We start from the raw sequence: 15890 nt of genomic DNA, 5'->3' as shown, positions 1-15890 counted from the left end.
TGTCCTCTTCCTTTGTTTCTCGTATCACACCATGTCCAGAAATCCATGGAAGTTGTAACTGAGTATCCTAAGGAGGGGAAAGATTCATTCAGATCTTCTCAAGAGCTGCTCTTCAGGGAGAACTTCCAGAAACATCAAAGTCAAGACACTATGCAAGGTAAGAAAAGGTTTTTCTGTTTTTCTGAGGTGAAATTTCAACATTTAGCTGATTCTTTCGCTTCTCTTGATTGGAGTGTCTCTCTTTAACAAATCTGCTTCCACTATTTTTCTCTTTCTCGTAGAGAGCAGAAAGCTGTCCTTGGAGTTTTTAGAATCCCCTCTTTATGCTGGAGCGGAAGGATTAGCTGGACCTCTACTTCAGGTAAAGAGGAGAAACATCGGAAAAGGTCCATAAATCTTGGATGGATTTCGTTTTGTTCTAGAGTTCAATGTATAAAATTGCTGTTTCTAAGGAATACGAATTTGATATCAGATCCTTGAACATTCTCCCTTCTGAGGGGATCCATTATGGGTCACTTTCTCCAACTCTCCTGCTTCACCAGATTTTATTGACCAGACTGTTGTCAACATCGGGGCTCTTCCTTCTGTCTCCCAGGGTTGTTCTCACACACCACTACAAAAAAAAAATTCTTTTTTTTCCTTTTGAAAAGTATCTTTGGGACAACCGTAACCTGGTGATTGAGAATCTCCATAGACATATAGAGTGCTATTACAAGGTTTTTCAACTCGCGCTTAAGCCCATTCAACACTGAAAATGTTTAAATTGCACAATCTAAATGATCTGCTAGAACTTCAAATTTTTAAACTAGACAATTCTGAACCATGGAACTTTAAATCCTTCAACTAGACATTCTTTAACTGCTAGAACCTTAAACTTTTAGCTAAACTTCCCCACCCCCTTATTTTGAAACTTAAATGATCTGTTAGAATATTTATTTATTTATTTATTTATTTATTTATTTATTATTCATACTTTTATACCGCCCTATCTCCCTAGGAACTCAGGGCGGTGTACAGCCATATAAAAAACATATATATATTTTTACAAAGTAAAACATTAATTTAAAAAACTTATTACATAGTCCGAATATTTAAAATAGAGATATAAATAATAAAACCCGATCTAAAACCAAATTTAAAATTTAAACATTTAAAATTTAAAAAATCTAGTCCAGTCCTGCGCAGATAAATAAATGTGTCTTAAGCTCGCGGCGGAAAGTTCGAAGGTCAGGAAGTTGACGAAGTCCTGGGGGAAGCTCGTTCCAGAGGGTGGGAGCCCCCACAGAAAAGGCCCTTCCCCTGGGCGTCGCCAGTCGGCACTGCCTGGCCGACGGCACCCTGAGGAGTCCCTCCCTGTGAGAGCGCACGGGTCGGTGGGAGGCATTCGGTGGCAGCAGACGGTCCCATAAGTTGCCCGGCCCTATGCCATGGAGCGCTTTGAAGATCATTACCAAAACCTTGAAGCGCACCCGGAAAACCACAGGTAGCCAGTGCAGTCTGCGCAGGAAGGGGGTTACATGGGAGCCACGAGGGGCTCCCTCTATCACCCGCGCAGCCGCATTCTGAACTACCTGGAGTCTCCGGGTGCTCCTCAAGGGGAGCCCCATGTAGAGAGCATTGCAGTAATCCAGACGAGATGTCACGAGAGCATGAGTGACCGTGCATAAGGCATCCCGGTCTAGAAAGGGGCGCAACTGGCGAACCAGGCGAACCTGGTGAAAAGCTCTCCTGGAGACGGCCGTCAAATGATCTTCGAGAGACAGCCGTCCATCCAGGAGGACGCCCAAGTTGCGTACCCTCTCCATTGGGGCCAATGACTCGCCCCCAACAGTCAGCCGCGGCTGCAGCTGACTGTACCGGGATGCCGGCATCCACAGCCACTCCGCCTTGGAGGGATTGAGCTTGAGCCTGTTTCTCCCCATCCAGACCCGTACGGCTTCCAGACACCGGGACAACACCTCGATAGCTTCGTTGGGGTGGTCCGGTGTGGAAAAGTACAGCTGAGTGTCGTCAGCGTACAGCTGGTACCTCACACCGAAACCACTGATGATCTCACCCAGCGGCTTCATATAGATGTTGAACAAGAGGGGCGAGAGAATCGACCCCTGAGGCACCCCACAAGTGAGGCGTCTCGGGGCCGACCTCTGCCCCCCCGTCAACACCGTCTGTGACCGGTATATTCCAAATTGGACATTTTTCCCTTTAAAAATCTGTGGTAAAACCTTTTACACTTCCTCTTTCAATTTTTTTAAATCCACTCATGAAAGAAGAAACTGATACTGTTGTGATCTGCAGAACATGTTCCATGTATACACTTATGCCCATAGAATACGCAAACTATATATGTACCAAATGTAAACTAATCAAGTCACTAGAAGAAAAAGTTAAGGGTCTAGAGGAAACTCTAACCCATAAAATGGGAAACCCCAAACCTTCCAAAAAAAACATGCCCCAAACTGAACATAATAATGACCAAATAACTTCTAAAAGAATTGAACCCTTAGAGGAAAAAGACAGATGGAAACATGTCACTCATAGAAAAAAGCCACAAAACTAGTACAAAACCCATGTCAAAACCAACCCACTCTGATGCAGCCCCACTGGTACTAAGCAATCAATATCATGGACTCTCACTAGAAGGAACCATGCAGACACATAGAGGAGAAGCACCACCAAATGTCCCTAAAAAAGTAGCACTACCAAATGTGATATATAGAAAAACACCACAAGCCTCCCTGGGAAGAAAAAAGGTGAGTGTTGGTGATAGGAGATTCAATTTTCAAGGGAACAGAACCTGACATCTGTAGACCAGACAGTCAATCCAGAGAGGTATGTTGTCTCCCTGGAGCTAAAATCAAAGGGTCCTTGAGTGGCTCAGACTGCTAAGACAGTCTGTTATTAACAGCAGCTGCTTGCAATTACTTCAGGTTCAAGCCCCACCAGGCCCGAGGTTGACTCAGCCTTCCATCCTTTATAAGGTAGGTAAAATGAGGACCCAGATTGTTGGGGGCAATAAGTTGACTTTGTCTATAAATATACAAATGGATGAAGACTATTGCTTGACATAGTGTAAGCCGCCCTGAGTCTTCGGAGAAGGGCGGGATACAAATGCAAATTAAAAAAAAAAAGATGTGGCTGAGAACCTAACCAAAATAATAAAATCCACAGACTATTACCCCTTTCTACTACTACATGTAGGGACGAATGACACAAAAAAGGACTTGAAAACAATATTGAATGATTGTGAGCAATTAGGCAAGAAAGTCAGGGACTTAGGTGCACAAGTAGTTTTTTCATCTGTACTGCCAACAAAAGGACAACATCTGGTAAGGGAACAAAGGATTCTAGAAGTGAACCACTGGCTAAAGGGTTGGTGTCACCAAAAAAACTTTGGATTCCTGGACCACTGTCTGTACTATCTCCAAGATGGGCTTTTGGCAAAGGATGGGTTGCACCTCACAAAGACTGGGAAGAATGTTTTCAGAAAACAAATGGCTCAACTTATCAGGAGGGCTTTAAACTAAAATTGAGGGGGGAGGATGACCGATCTTTAGGATCTCCAGGACCTAATTCCAAGCAAAAACCTCTAGAAAGCAAGCCAAATAATGAAGTAAAGAGGGATGGGAAGGAAGACTGACTCAAACACCAAATAAGAGACATAGGAAGCATACCCAGCATCAGACAATAAAGATCTCAAGTGCCTATATACAAATGCACAAAGTCTGGGGAGCAAACAGGGTGAACTCGGAACTACTAATACATGAAGGCAGATACGATGTAGTTGGAATACTGAGCTACTTATACCACTCTAGAAAGCCTTAGAAAGACCACACCTAGAGGTCCATCCAGTTTTGGTCACCACACTATAGAAAAGATGTTGAGACTCTAGAAAGAGTGCAGAGAAGAGCAACCATAATGATTAGGGGACTGGAGACTAAAACATATGAAGAACGGTTACAGGAACTGGGTATGGCTAGTCTAGTGAAGAGAAGGACCAGGGGAGACATGATAGCAGTGTTCCAATATTTGAAGGGCTGCCACAGAGAGGAGGTGGGTCCAGCTATTTTCTAAAGCACCTGTAGGCCAGGCAAGGAATGGTCTGGAAGGGATGGAAACTGAACAAGGAGAGATTTAACCTGGAAATAAGGAGAAATTTTGTGGGAGCTTCATCACTTAAGACTTTCAAGAACAGATTGGACTGCCATTTGTCAGAAATGGCGTTGGGTCTCCTGCTTGGGTGGCGAGGGGAGCTTGGACTAGATGACCTACAAGGTCCCTTCCAATTCTGTTAATCTGTAAAATTCCTTCATGAAGGTATGAAATTGGGGCACGTTGATCCCCCAGTGGATAAAGTAAGCCATTGGAAAGCATGTCAGCTGGGTTGTGCCAGTATTTTGCTCTGCCCATCCTAGGAAGAATGGGAGTCACTGACAAGCAGTGGATTGAAGACCCAACGATCAATTGACCAAGAATATTTTAGTTGGTTACACCATAAGACATTCCAAATAATTTCAGCTTGTTCAAACATGATCTAGTTGTGCCATCAGCCAAAAGCCAAATTCTTAATTCTGCAGAAGATGCCCATTTTGTTCAGGTGATCTCTGTCCTAGAATTGGTGGAAGAAAATTATCCCATTATTCTTGGGATAATAATATTAATAATATTAATTAATAAGGATACATGTTTCCTTGTTTAGGGTGTTGTGTCTTTTGAGGAAGTGGCCGTGTATTTCTCCAAGGAGGAGTGGTCTCAACTGGATGCTGACCAAAAAGAGCTCTACAGAGAAGTCATGCTGGAGAATTCCAGGAATCACCTTTCTCTGGGTAAGAACCTCTGTCTCTGCTCAGGAACATAGAGAAGGGGCTTAAAGTTATTTCTGGGGGGTGGAAATCATTTGCTTACAGCAGGGGTCTCCAATCTTGGTCCCTTTAAGACTTGTGGACTTCAACTCCCAGAGCTTCAACTCCCAGAGCTTTGCTGGCTGAGGGACTCTGGGAGTTGAAGTCCACAAGTCTTAAAGGGACCAAGGTTGGAGACCCCTGGTTTACAGTGCATTCAGAAAGTATTCAGACCCCCTTCACTTTTTCAATTTTGTTATGCTTCAGCATGATTCTATAGTTGTTGAAATGAGTATTTTGTATTTTATGAGTAGAAAGCATTTGTTTTAAAAAGAACAATTTCTTTTATGTAATAAAGGAAGTTATGAAGATTTCCAATTTTTCAATAAATTTCCTTTCTTTCATAAAGAAGGAAATTTGATCCAATGGTTTAAGATACCAGGGTAGGAACTGGGTGACTCTGAGTACCAGTTCTGCCTTAGGCATGAATGCTGGCTGGGTGACTTTAGGCCAAAACTCTCTCAGTTCAACCCATTTCACAGGGTGGTTATAGGGAAAACAGCAGGAAGAAGGAATATCAGGTTTTTCCGCTGCCTTTATTATTTACAAAAATTAAAGGAAGGAGATGTGAAGACTCTAGAAAGAGTGTAGAGAGCAACAAAGATGATTAGGGGACTGGAGGCTAAAACATATGAAGAACGGTTGCAGGAACTCGGTATGTCTAGTTTAATGAAAAGAAGGACTAGGGGAGACATGATAGCAGTGTTCCAATATCTCAGAGGTTGCCACAAAGAAGAGGGAGTCAAACTATTCTCCAAAGCACCTGAGGGTAGAACAAGAAGCAACGGGTGGAAATTAATCAAGGAGAGAAGCAACTTAGAACTAAGGAGAAATTTCCTGATAATTAGAACAATTAATCAGTGGAACAACTTGCCTGCAGAAGTTGTGAATGCTCCAACACTGGAAGTTTTTAAGAAAATGTTGGATAGCCATTTGTCTGAAATGGTGTAGGGTTTCCTGCATAAGTAGGGGGTTAGACTAGAAGACCTCCAAGGTCTCTTCCAACTCTGTTATTCTATTCTAGATATAGAGTGCATTCAGAAGGTATTCAAACTCCCTTCATTTTGTCAATTTTGTTATGCTGCAGCCTGAGTCTACAGTTGTTGAAATTCATTTTTTTCTCATCAATCTACACCGGGTACCCAATAATGACAAAGTGAAAAAAAATTTTTTTTAGAAATGTCTGTAGATTTATTAGTTTGTATCCTGGTGTCTTAACCTTTTGACCAAACTGACTTTATGGAAGAAGAAAATTTATGGAAAGAAAAATTGGGAAAACTGCATAGCCTAGCTATATATAAAGAAAATTCTTTGTATAAAGAAAATTGGTTTTTTTTTAAAGTGTTCTGCTCATGAAATACAAAATATTCATTTCATAGAAGATATTAGCGAGATGCTGAGGAAGAGGCTGAATGTACTGAGCCAAATTCTAGCTACCAGGATTCGGTATTCCCTCCTGAACCTGGTCACTGGATTCCTGATGGCCCTGAGCTGCTATCACCAAGACCGGATGAGCCCTGAGAGGGTTGTTCCCTTTTTAGAGATATTTCCACTTGTGTACCGAGTTTGGCATTAGTCTTAAGTTTAGAGTGGGGAGCTATTGCCATCCAGAAATTCCCTTTGACTTCCAAAGATTCTGCTCTGCAGAGAGTGGAGAGGAGACTTTTATTGCAGTTGGGAGGTGCTGGGTATTTTGCTGCCCCAGCATGACGCAGTGTCCAATACACTGCGGGAGTTTGTGGCACCATGGAATTATCTAGTGGTGGGATTTAACAACAGGTTCTCTGGCCTAATGACTGGCTGGGTGGGCGTGACCGAATGGTCATGTGATTGGGTGGGCGTGACCAAAGTGGACATGGTCATATGGCCAGCTCGACATCGCTCGTGTCGGGGGTGGGGCACCTATGGTGGTCCAGGCAGGTCTGGGGTGGATCCATTGTCTCCAGCAGAGGAAGGCGAGACCAGGGTGAGAACCAAAGCTTTGTCCTCCAGTGGAGCTTCGCCGTCCCTCTCAGGCCACGCAAAGGACCCCAGGACAGCAGCGCAGGTTGCCCAGTGCTCTGGGCAGCGGAGGGCAAGAGCCCAGTCTGGCCCTCAAGCACCCAGTGCACTGGGACCCCACAGCTCAGCCCTGCTTCCCTGAGGGGCTGCCCGACTGCGCTTACCTCCTCCTCAAGGCTCCTGCTGCTGTGCTAACTCTCCTTGGGTACGTTGCTCATGGTGTATGCAGGAGAGCAAAGTGTGTGTCAGAGGGAGGCCCACTCCCTCTCCATGTGAGGACACCCAGCTTTATAACCAAAGCATCCTCAGCAATAGGATGGGAGACCACCAGGAGAGGTCAGGAGGAGGGGACAAGGGGATGGCGAAAGGGCAGAAGGGAAGGTGGTGGCCAGGAGCTAAGGCAGGATTTACCTCAGAATCTGATTTCCTCTCATTATATCCTTCCTTCCTTCCTTCCTTCCTTCCTTCCTTCCTTCCTTCCTTCCTTCCTCCCTCCCTCCCTCCCTCCCTCCCTCCCTCCCTCCCTTCTTTGTTCCCTTTTCTTCTTTTTGCTTCCCTCTTCCCATTTTGACCCCTCCCCCATTGTTGCTTCAGCGTGGTTTTTAGCTCACATCTCCCAACCTCGTGCACATGTATATTTGTGTGTACGTGTGTGCCCCTTGCCGCCCGGCACTGTGAAATTGAGAGAGGAAAAGATCGGTAGAGGCTGGGCTGGGGTGGGATTGAGAAAAACAAACCTTGCAAAAAAAAAAGAGCTTTCATTAGCTTGCAGCCTACAATGAGCTTGCAGGCTGCAATGTGTGAGATACCTCCCCCTCTCCTTCCCTCCCCCCCCCGCCCCCGTGCGCACACTCACACTCAAACAAACTTCTGTGATGGTAGGCTGAAAAGTGCAACCTCTTTTTTGGCAAGGTTTGTTTTTCTCAGCCCGCAGCAGCCTCTCCCAATATTTTCCTCTCCCTTGTCACAATGCTGGGCTGCAAGGGGGGAGACCATCGGCATGCGCGGACATGGGCATGCACACAAACATACACATGCACGGGTTGGAGAGGTGAGCTGAGAATCACGCAGAGGTCCATCAGGCACAGAGGCAACAACAGGGGAAGGGGATCCAAATGGGAAGCCTCTGACGATTTAAAAAAAACCAACAACCTGCAGAGCTTCCCTTTTAGTCCACCCTCCCCTGCCTCCAAGCCTGATGCTGAAAGGGCAGTTTTGCTTCCACACACCCCCACCCCCGCAATGCCAGAAGCTGCATGCCACCACCATTCGCCTTCTACATCCCCCCCAGGGTCCATGCGATCTCCTAGTGCCCATGGCGTGCTGGCAGGCAGAAGCCCCCTGTGTCGTGTCCCACTCCTCCGCTGACGGCCGGGTCAGGGAAATCCGAATCAGGCTTGCCTCTGCAGCTCTGCCAAAGTCCTAGCAAAGTCCTCAAGGCAGGCAGGAGATCAGAAAGTGACTTCAGCAAGATATGTTCGACTTTGCCTGACTCAGAGAATGCCAGAAAGCAGATCCTTTATATAGGCCATGGGGTGTGGCTCCATGACTCAGCACTTATCCAGGCCTGCCCCTCCCTTCCTTCTGACGCCGCCGCCTATCAATTCTTCTGAAGTGAGGGTCACTCCAGTCGGCAGCTGTTGGTAATTGACCTCCCTCAGGCTCACATGCTGTGGGGGAGGGGGAGGGGTCTAGTTGCTCCGTTTGCCTGGGCATGGAGCCAGGGCTGGGGCCGGGAGGTGCTTCCTCCTCCTCAGCCTGTCTGGGCATGGAGCCAGGGCTGGGGCCAGGAGGCGTACTAGGACATTCCTCAGCGTTCGGAAGCAGATAAGAAGGCCCTGGCTGTGGTGAGAGCGGGCAAGACACAACACCCTGGATCCCATGCTCTCTTCTTCCTACCTCTTCCTTCCTCCATGCACAGGTAGGGATATGGGTTTTCCACACGGGGGTGGGGCGGTCTCAGGGAAAGGCCAGCAAGCGGGGTATGGAGGCACCGGTGCCACCTGTTGCCATCCTTAGATCCACGCTGATGTCTCAACTCTGCCCCCTAGGTGTATGTACAGGACGCTCCAAGTGTGCGAGGGCTGGGCTGGCCTCCTGGTTCAAGGGCAGCGCTCAGCAAGCAGTCCCCAGGGACGCCAGGCCCTGTGTGCTCGCGACCTCCTGTGCGGACACCCGGGGCGGGGCCGAGGCCGAGACGGTGCTGCAGATCTAAGGCTAGACCAGGCCAAGGAACCAGAGAGCAGCTAGAGAGAAGCTGGGCCCTGGGCAAGGGTGAAATCTACTTACCTTCTTTACCGGTTCAGAAGTACACGTGTGTGTGCATCAAATGTATGTGCACATCTGTGCATGCGCAAAACCTGTGCATGCGCAGAAGGTAAAAAACACTTCCTGGTTAAAACCAGGAAGTAATGACACCCGGGCGAGTGGGCAGAGCTTTGCTCTGCCATTGGTACCAGATCACTGAACCACTGGCCACAATCGCTACCGGATTGCGCGATCTGGTCCGAACTGGGAGCATTTCACCCCTGGCCCTGGGTGTGACTAGGCAAGCGGCCAAGGCGAGATAAGGAGGGGCTGGGAGTGGCCGGGCGAGCCAGTGGTGCGATCAGCCGGTTCGTCGAATTGCGCAAAAAATTAACAACAGGTACGCCTGAACTGGTCCGAACCGGCTGAATCCCACCTCTGGAATTATCCCAGGTCAAAGATTAGTTCAGAGTTGTGATCCAATCCTATTATATGAGGATCATTAGGATACACTTGGTCATTGCTATAATCTTAGTTTGGATTCTTCATGTTTGCCAACAAAACAGCATATTGATGATTCTTTGGCTAAATTTCAGAAGAAAAGTTTGCTGGTTCCTCTATTCTTGCTACAGTTTTTTATTTTTATTTTTCAAGGCATTAATGGGCAAGAGAATAAGAATTGCAAGGAGGAACACCAAGTGATCCATTCGAAAGAGGGGAAAGGGAAATTTGTAGATCGCATGCAACCAAAAAGAGAAGAAACAAAGCAATCACAAAGTGGAATTAAAAAATGTCTTCCCCTGGTCAGTTGGCTTCCCAACCATACAGTGATCGATACAGGAGAAAGACCATATAAATCCATGGAGTGTGGAAAGACGTTTAATAAATCCAATCATCTCTTTTCTCATAAAAAGACACATTCAGAAGAGAAACGATTTACCTGCATGGAGTGTGGAAAGACCTTCTCTGATAATTACTCTCTTATAATTCATCAAAGGAATCACACAGGAGAACGACCTTATAAATGCATGGAGTGTGAAAAGACCTTTACTTGTAGCAGTCATCTTAATTCCCACAAGATGATCCACACAGGAGAGAAACCATATCAATGCATGGAGTGTGGAAAGAGTTTTAGATGTAGGAGTACACTTAATCGCCACAAGAGGATCCACACAGGAGAAAGACCTTATAAATGCATGGAATGCGGAAAGACCTTTCCTTATAGCAGTCATCTTAATGCCCACAAGAGCAACCACACAGGAGAGAAGCCATATAAATGTGTGGAATGTGGAAAGGGCTTTGTATGGAATTCTTCTCTTATCTCCCATATAAGGATCCACACAGGAGAGAAGCCATATCAATGCATGGAGTGTGGAAAATGTTTTACTCGTAGTAATGGTCTTAATTTCCACAAGAGGATCCATACAGAAGAGAAGTCATATAAATGTTTGCAGTGTGGAGAGGACTTTAGAAAGATTTGTGATCTCACTTCCCATAAAAGGATCCATATGGGAGAAAAAAAACATATGAATTCATGGAGTGAGAAATGAGCTTTGCAAGGAGTAATGTTTTTACTCGCCATAGAGGCATCCACACATGGGAGAAACCATAGCAATAGAAGAAGTGTGGGAAAACCTTCAATAGAAATCCAGATAGTCCTCGGCGTTTGACTGCAATTGAGCCCAAAATTTATGTTGCTCAGTGAAACAGTTATTAAATGTGTTTTGTGATTCTACTTTTTCCATCCCTGCTTGTCTGAGGAAGACTCGAGTGAGAGGTCGGATTTCTGCATCCAGATTGTTGGCTGTTGTTTGCAAAGTCTTGCAGTTTGTGAGAACTAAATTCTGTTCCTTTAGCAGCTAAGATTTGTTTTCATACATAGTGCTTACTTACTGAGCCTCATGAGTTCGATCCGATCCCACTACTGCCACTAATTTGTGATGGGTTCTTTTTAAAGCAGGGTCCCCAACATGCGGGCCATCACCTGTTCGGAATTGGGCTGCGCAAGTAGTGGGTGAGTGTGCATATGCGTAGGTCCACTTGTGCACATGACAGGCTCACACGGAAAGCTCTGTTTGGTGTGAGAGGCGGATGTCTGAGCCAGCTGCTTCCACAAATGGAGCTGCGCACGCACGAGTGTTCCTGCTGTTTGTAGAGAATCATCCTCTACACCCCTCCTCCCGTCGCTGGGCTACCAAGCCAGAAAGTTTGGGTACTGCTGTTTTAATCATAACCAATTTGATTGAACTCAGTCCAAACAGTCATCAAAAGTACTGGATTCTAGACAGTTTAAGTTTTCTGTCTCCCCATAAGGGTTGTAGGGATATTTTATTTTGAAAAAAATATGTGAGGTACAAAAGAGAAACGTACAATGTGCAAGTTCTTTATTTGTTTTCTTTTGTTTCTTATTTTGAGTATATTTATATTATACAACAGGGGTCTCCAACCTTGGCAACTTTAAGACTTGTGGACTTCAACTCCCAGAATCCTTTGCTGGCTGAGGAATTCTGGGAGTTGAAGTCCACAAGTCTTAAAGTTGCCAAGGTTGGAGACCCCTGTTACACAACAATGTTCCCCATCCTTTCCGGCTTGGTGGCCCGGTGGGGTGGGGGAAGAGGGGATGGCTTTGTGTGAGCGGCACGTGCGCACATTGTGTGTAGCTCCACTTGCATTAAGTGGCGGGTGCATAAATTGAGCAACGTATGCACACGCTCATCCACCTCTCATGCAAATGGAATTATATGATACTGTTATTATGCTATATAGTGATGTCCATCTATACTCTTGGTCCCTAAGTCCCAGGTCTCAGTCCATTCAGAACTGGGCCGCCCAGGTAGCGGATGTGCAGCTCCACTTGCATGGCTGCAGACAAGTTCATGTGAGTGTGAAAATCTCAGCTTTTTTAAAAGACAATACGCAGGAAAGATATTTAATTGAATGGAAAAAATGGATTGGTTATATACAAAACAGATATCAGATTAAGAAATATCAGATTGCCTTTGAATAATTAGAAAGTTATTTTATTTAATGGGGAGGGGGTTGGGAGATGAAAAGCTTTGGATGAGGTTAATTGGATTGGAAGGGAAAATTTTATTCTATGTTTGGTTTATGTATAACAACCTCAGGATTGACCGGAAGCCGGGGGGAAGGAGGGGAAGGGGGTTTTTTGGGAGGGAGGGGGGAAAAAAGGGGTGAAAATGTCTTTGTTTTTTTTTTAAACTTTTTCAATAAAAAAAAAAAGTTCATGTGAGTGTGAAGCTCCATTCGCATGCCTGCCACTCGTGCAAATGGAGCTTTGCCGGGGGTGAAATCCAGCAGGTTCTGACAGGTTCTGGAGAACTGGTAGTGGAAATTTTGAGCAGTTCGGAGAACCAGCAAATACCACCTCTGGCTTGCCCCAGAGTGGGGTGGGAATGGAGTTTTTGCAATATCCTTCCCCCAGGAGTATGGAGGGAATGGGGATTTTGCAGTATCCTTCCCCTGTCATGCCCACCAAGCCATACTATGCCCACCAAGCCATGCCCACAGAACCGGTAGTAAAAAAAATTGGATTTCACCACTGAGCTGTGTGTGTTTGTGTATACCTGACACTCAAACATAACCATTCCTTCTCCCCCCCCCAGATGGGCCGCCAAGCCAGAAATGTTGGGGATTGCGGATCTCTGATACACTATTTCTGCAGCAAATATATTGTTAACTATTGCTATTGAATTGGTTGCATGGTGTTCTGAAACATATAATCTCAGATCAGGGAATGCAATTCACATCAAAGTTTTGGTGTGAATTCCCAAGTTTGTTAGGCTCCTCCTATGGCATGGGTGTAAAACTTTTATGTTTTTTTACAAACATCAAATTAACAGTGTGGCATCTGGGTGCCATACATTCTAATACAAATAAAACTAGTAAAATCATAGTTATTACATTCAATCAACTTATATATTTCTAATAATTTTACATAATTATATTAAATTGCAGTCTGTCGTTATTCAATTATTCCATGTTTTCTTTTATTATATAAAGGCGTGCACACTAATATTCCCTCCTTATTTCTATCACTTATTCTAACTTAATCACGTCACCTTTTACTAAAAAACGTTTTCTTTCTGTCCTACCTAACTTCTAATCGTGTCACCTACCTAAAAAAAAAGAAAAAGCTTCTTTGCATCCCTTTAAAGGTTCAGTCTTTAACATTTAGCATAACATTTCGGGGTCCCTTTAATTAAATAACGTCCTTATTTTCATATTTGGGTCTCCACTAATTATAGGGTAATTAAAAATAATCCAATATAAAATGTATCTGAATCTAAGGCCAAAGTGTTGGAAATGTAACCCATATCAAGGTACCTTCTTTCATGCTTGGTGGCTATGTCTTGAAGTGAAAAAGTACTGGATTAAGATACAAGGATGACTACAAGATATAATAAAATGTCAAATAGAACTAAATCCTGAAACATTTCTCCTGGGAATATTTAAAACAAAATTTGATGGAAAGATAAGGTATCTGATTTTACACATATTAACAGCGTCAAGAATTGCGTTCGCACAATACTGGAAGGAATGCAATATACCACCAGAAGGATTGATTATCCAGAAGATATATGATTGTGCCGAAATGGATAAACTTACCCTAGAACTAAAAGAAAAAGATGATTCGGAATTCTATGCAGTTTGGGAAAAATGGTATACATGGATAGATAGTAGAAATAAAAACTGGAAATATACCTAAGGCTATTGAGGATTAGATATTAAATGTATATAATATATATATATTGTATGGAATGTTGATCTGAAGCATCAGTCTGTTGATTATGTGTTAGAGTTATGTAAAGGAAAAAATTGTAATAAAAATTACTTACGGAAAAATAATCCAATAGATATTTTCACAGTCCTTCATGTAAATATTCCCAGACTTGTAATTTTTCTTTTCGTCAGCAGGTGGCACACTGCAGTTTGTTAAAGCCCTTCTGGAGCACACAGCTCAGACTGGCTATTGAACCACCTCCCCCCCTTCCCCCCAATAGGTTAGAACAGAAAAGCATTTTGAGGTCAAGGCAGGGGTGAAATCTAAAAATTTTCCCTACCGGTTCTGTGGGCGTGGCTTAATTGGTGGGTGTGGTTTGGTGGTCAGATGACTGGGTGGGCGTGGCCAATAACAATAAATAATAAAAATAATAAAGTATAAAAAATAAGAGGTACCAAAAACCAACTTTCACACTTTATACACACACAATACAACACAACACAACTGACTTACACACAATGTAAAAGCAGCTGCACTTCACACTTCACACAGCCACAAAAAGCTCAAAAACCAACTTTCACACTTTACACACACACAACTCACACACACACACACACACACACACACACACACACACACACAAAATGCCACATACAGCTTTCTGAGATTTTGTGTGTTTGTGTAGTTAGAGTGAAACACTACAGAAACACACCAAATCTTAGAAAGCTGCACAAATATTTTATTATTTTATTTTATTTTATCGTGGACTTCAATTCCCAGAGTTCCTCAGCCAACAAAGCCAGCCAGCATTAGTTAATCACTGAGGAAATAGATTAGCTAAGCAATTGATTCTGTCTGGCCTGAAAGTGAAACTGCTTTCGGGCTGGGGAAAAAGCCATGCGTTCATCAGTAATCGGGTAAGTGCCTTAGAATCTCTACTCTTACTTGTAGAAAACAATTTGTAGAAAACAAGTAAGAGTACAAGTAAGGTTCTGCTGATGAGGAACGCCAGAGGAAACTTTAATATATATTTTTTAAGTTTAAAGGCTCTGCCGATCTCAGCTGAGGGGCGGGATCCTCAAAGGCTTTTTTTTTTACTTTTAAAGGCATGTTTCAGCTGAAGAAAAACCGGCTTTTAAAAGTAAAAAACAACAACCTGCTGATGGTGCGGCTCAGCAGAGGTGGGAGGGGGGGCAGGGATTTTTGCTACCGGTCCTCCAAACAGCAGCCGCCATCGCTACCGGATCGTGCGAGCTGGTCCGAACTGGGAGCATTTCACCTCTGGGTCAAGGGGATCCTTGACTCTCAATGCTACAAGTGGAAGTTACAGTACTTAGTCTTATGGAAGTGTTGTGACTCAAGCCCCCGAACCTGGCCCCATGCCCGAAAGGGCCGGTAAGGCTTACCTCGGGAGGACCGATGCCTTTGGCCTGGCTTCAGGACCCAGAACCAGACCAGTTGGAAGATGTAATGAGGCCGTCATCCCCTGATTCCTCCCTTCCTCAAGCTTGGATTAACCCGCGCTTCAGAAGATTAGAGAGGCGGCTTCATCAAAGGCCCCATCCCACAGGATATGTAACATAACATAACATCAGAGTTGGAAGGGACCTTGGAGGCCTTCTAGTCCAACCCCCTGCCCAGGCAGGAAACCCTACACCATCTCAGTCAGATGGTTATCCAACATTTTCTTAAAAATTTCCAGTGTTGGAGCATTCACAACTTCTGAAGGCAAGTCGTTCCACTTATTAATTGTTCTAACTGTCAGGAAATTTCTCCTTAGTTCTAAGTTGCTTCTTTCTTTGATCAGTTTCCACCCATTGCTTCTTGTTCTACCCTCAGGTGCTTTGGAGAACAGCCCAACTCCCACTTCTCTGTGGCAGCCCCTGAGATATTGGAACACTGCTATCATGTCTCCCCTAGTCCTTCTTTTTGTTAAACTAGACATACCCAGTTCCTGCAACCGTTCTTCATATGTTTTATCCTCCAGTCCCCTAATCATCTTT

General features: G+C 44.5%; 2 protein-coding genes across 4 annotated transcripts in view; both read left to right on the top strand.

Moving 5' to 3' along the window:
• LOC131191225 (zinc finger protein 397-like) overlaps positions 1-15890 on the top strand; it is a 31060-nt gene that overhangs the window by 2165 nt on the left and 13005 nt on the right. For all 3 annotated transcript variants that reach the window (XM_058169133.1, XM_058169131.1, XM_058169134.1), the window contains exons 3-5: positions 40-157; positions 282-361; positions 4697-4823. In XM_058169133.1, the coding sequence (XP_058025116.1) occupies positions 40-157; positions 282-361; positions 4697-4823 (325 nt within the window). The remainder of the gene's footprint in view (positions 1-39; positions 158-281; positions 362-4696; positions 4824-15890) is intronic.
• LOC131191235 (zinc finger protein 239-like) lies at positions 7804-12259 on the top strand. The gene is made up of 2 exons (XM_058169156.1): positions 7804-8820; positions 9801-12259. Exons 1-2 carry the CDS (start codon positions 8781-8783, stop codon positions 10694-10696), a joined length of 936 nt encoding a protein of 311 aa, XP_058025139.1. The 5' UTR covers positions 7804-8780; the 3' UTR covers positions 10697-12259.

This window comes from Ahaetulla prasina, chromosome 2 (genome assembly GCF_028640845.1).
Source record: "Ahaetulla prasina isolate Xishuangbanna chromosome 2, ASM2864084v1, whole genome shotgun sequence".
NCBI classification, from domain to species: domain Eukaryota; kingdom Metazoa; phylum Chordata; class Lepidosauria; order Squamata; family Colubridae; genus Ahaetulla; species Ahaetulla prasina.
The sequence above is the reverse complement of the archived record's forward strand: the minus strand, read 5'-3'. Positions and strand labels throughout refer to the sequence as shown.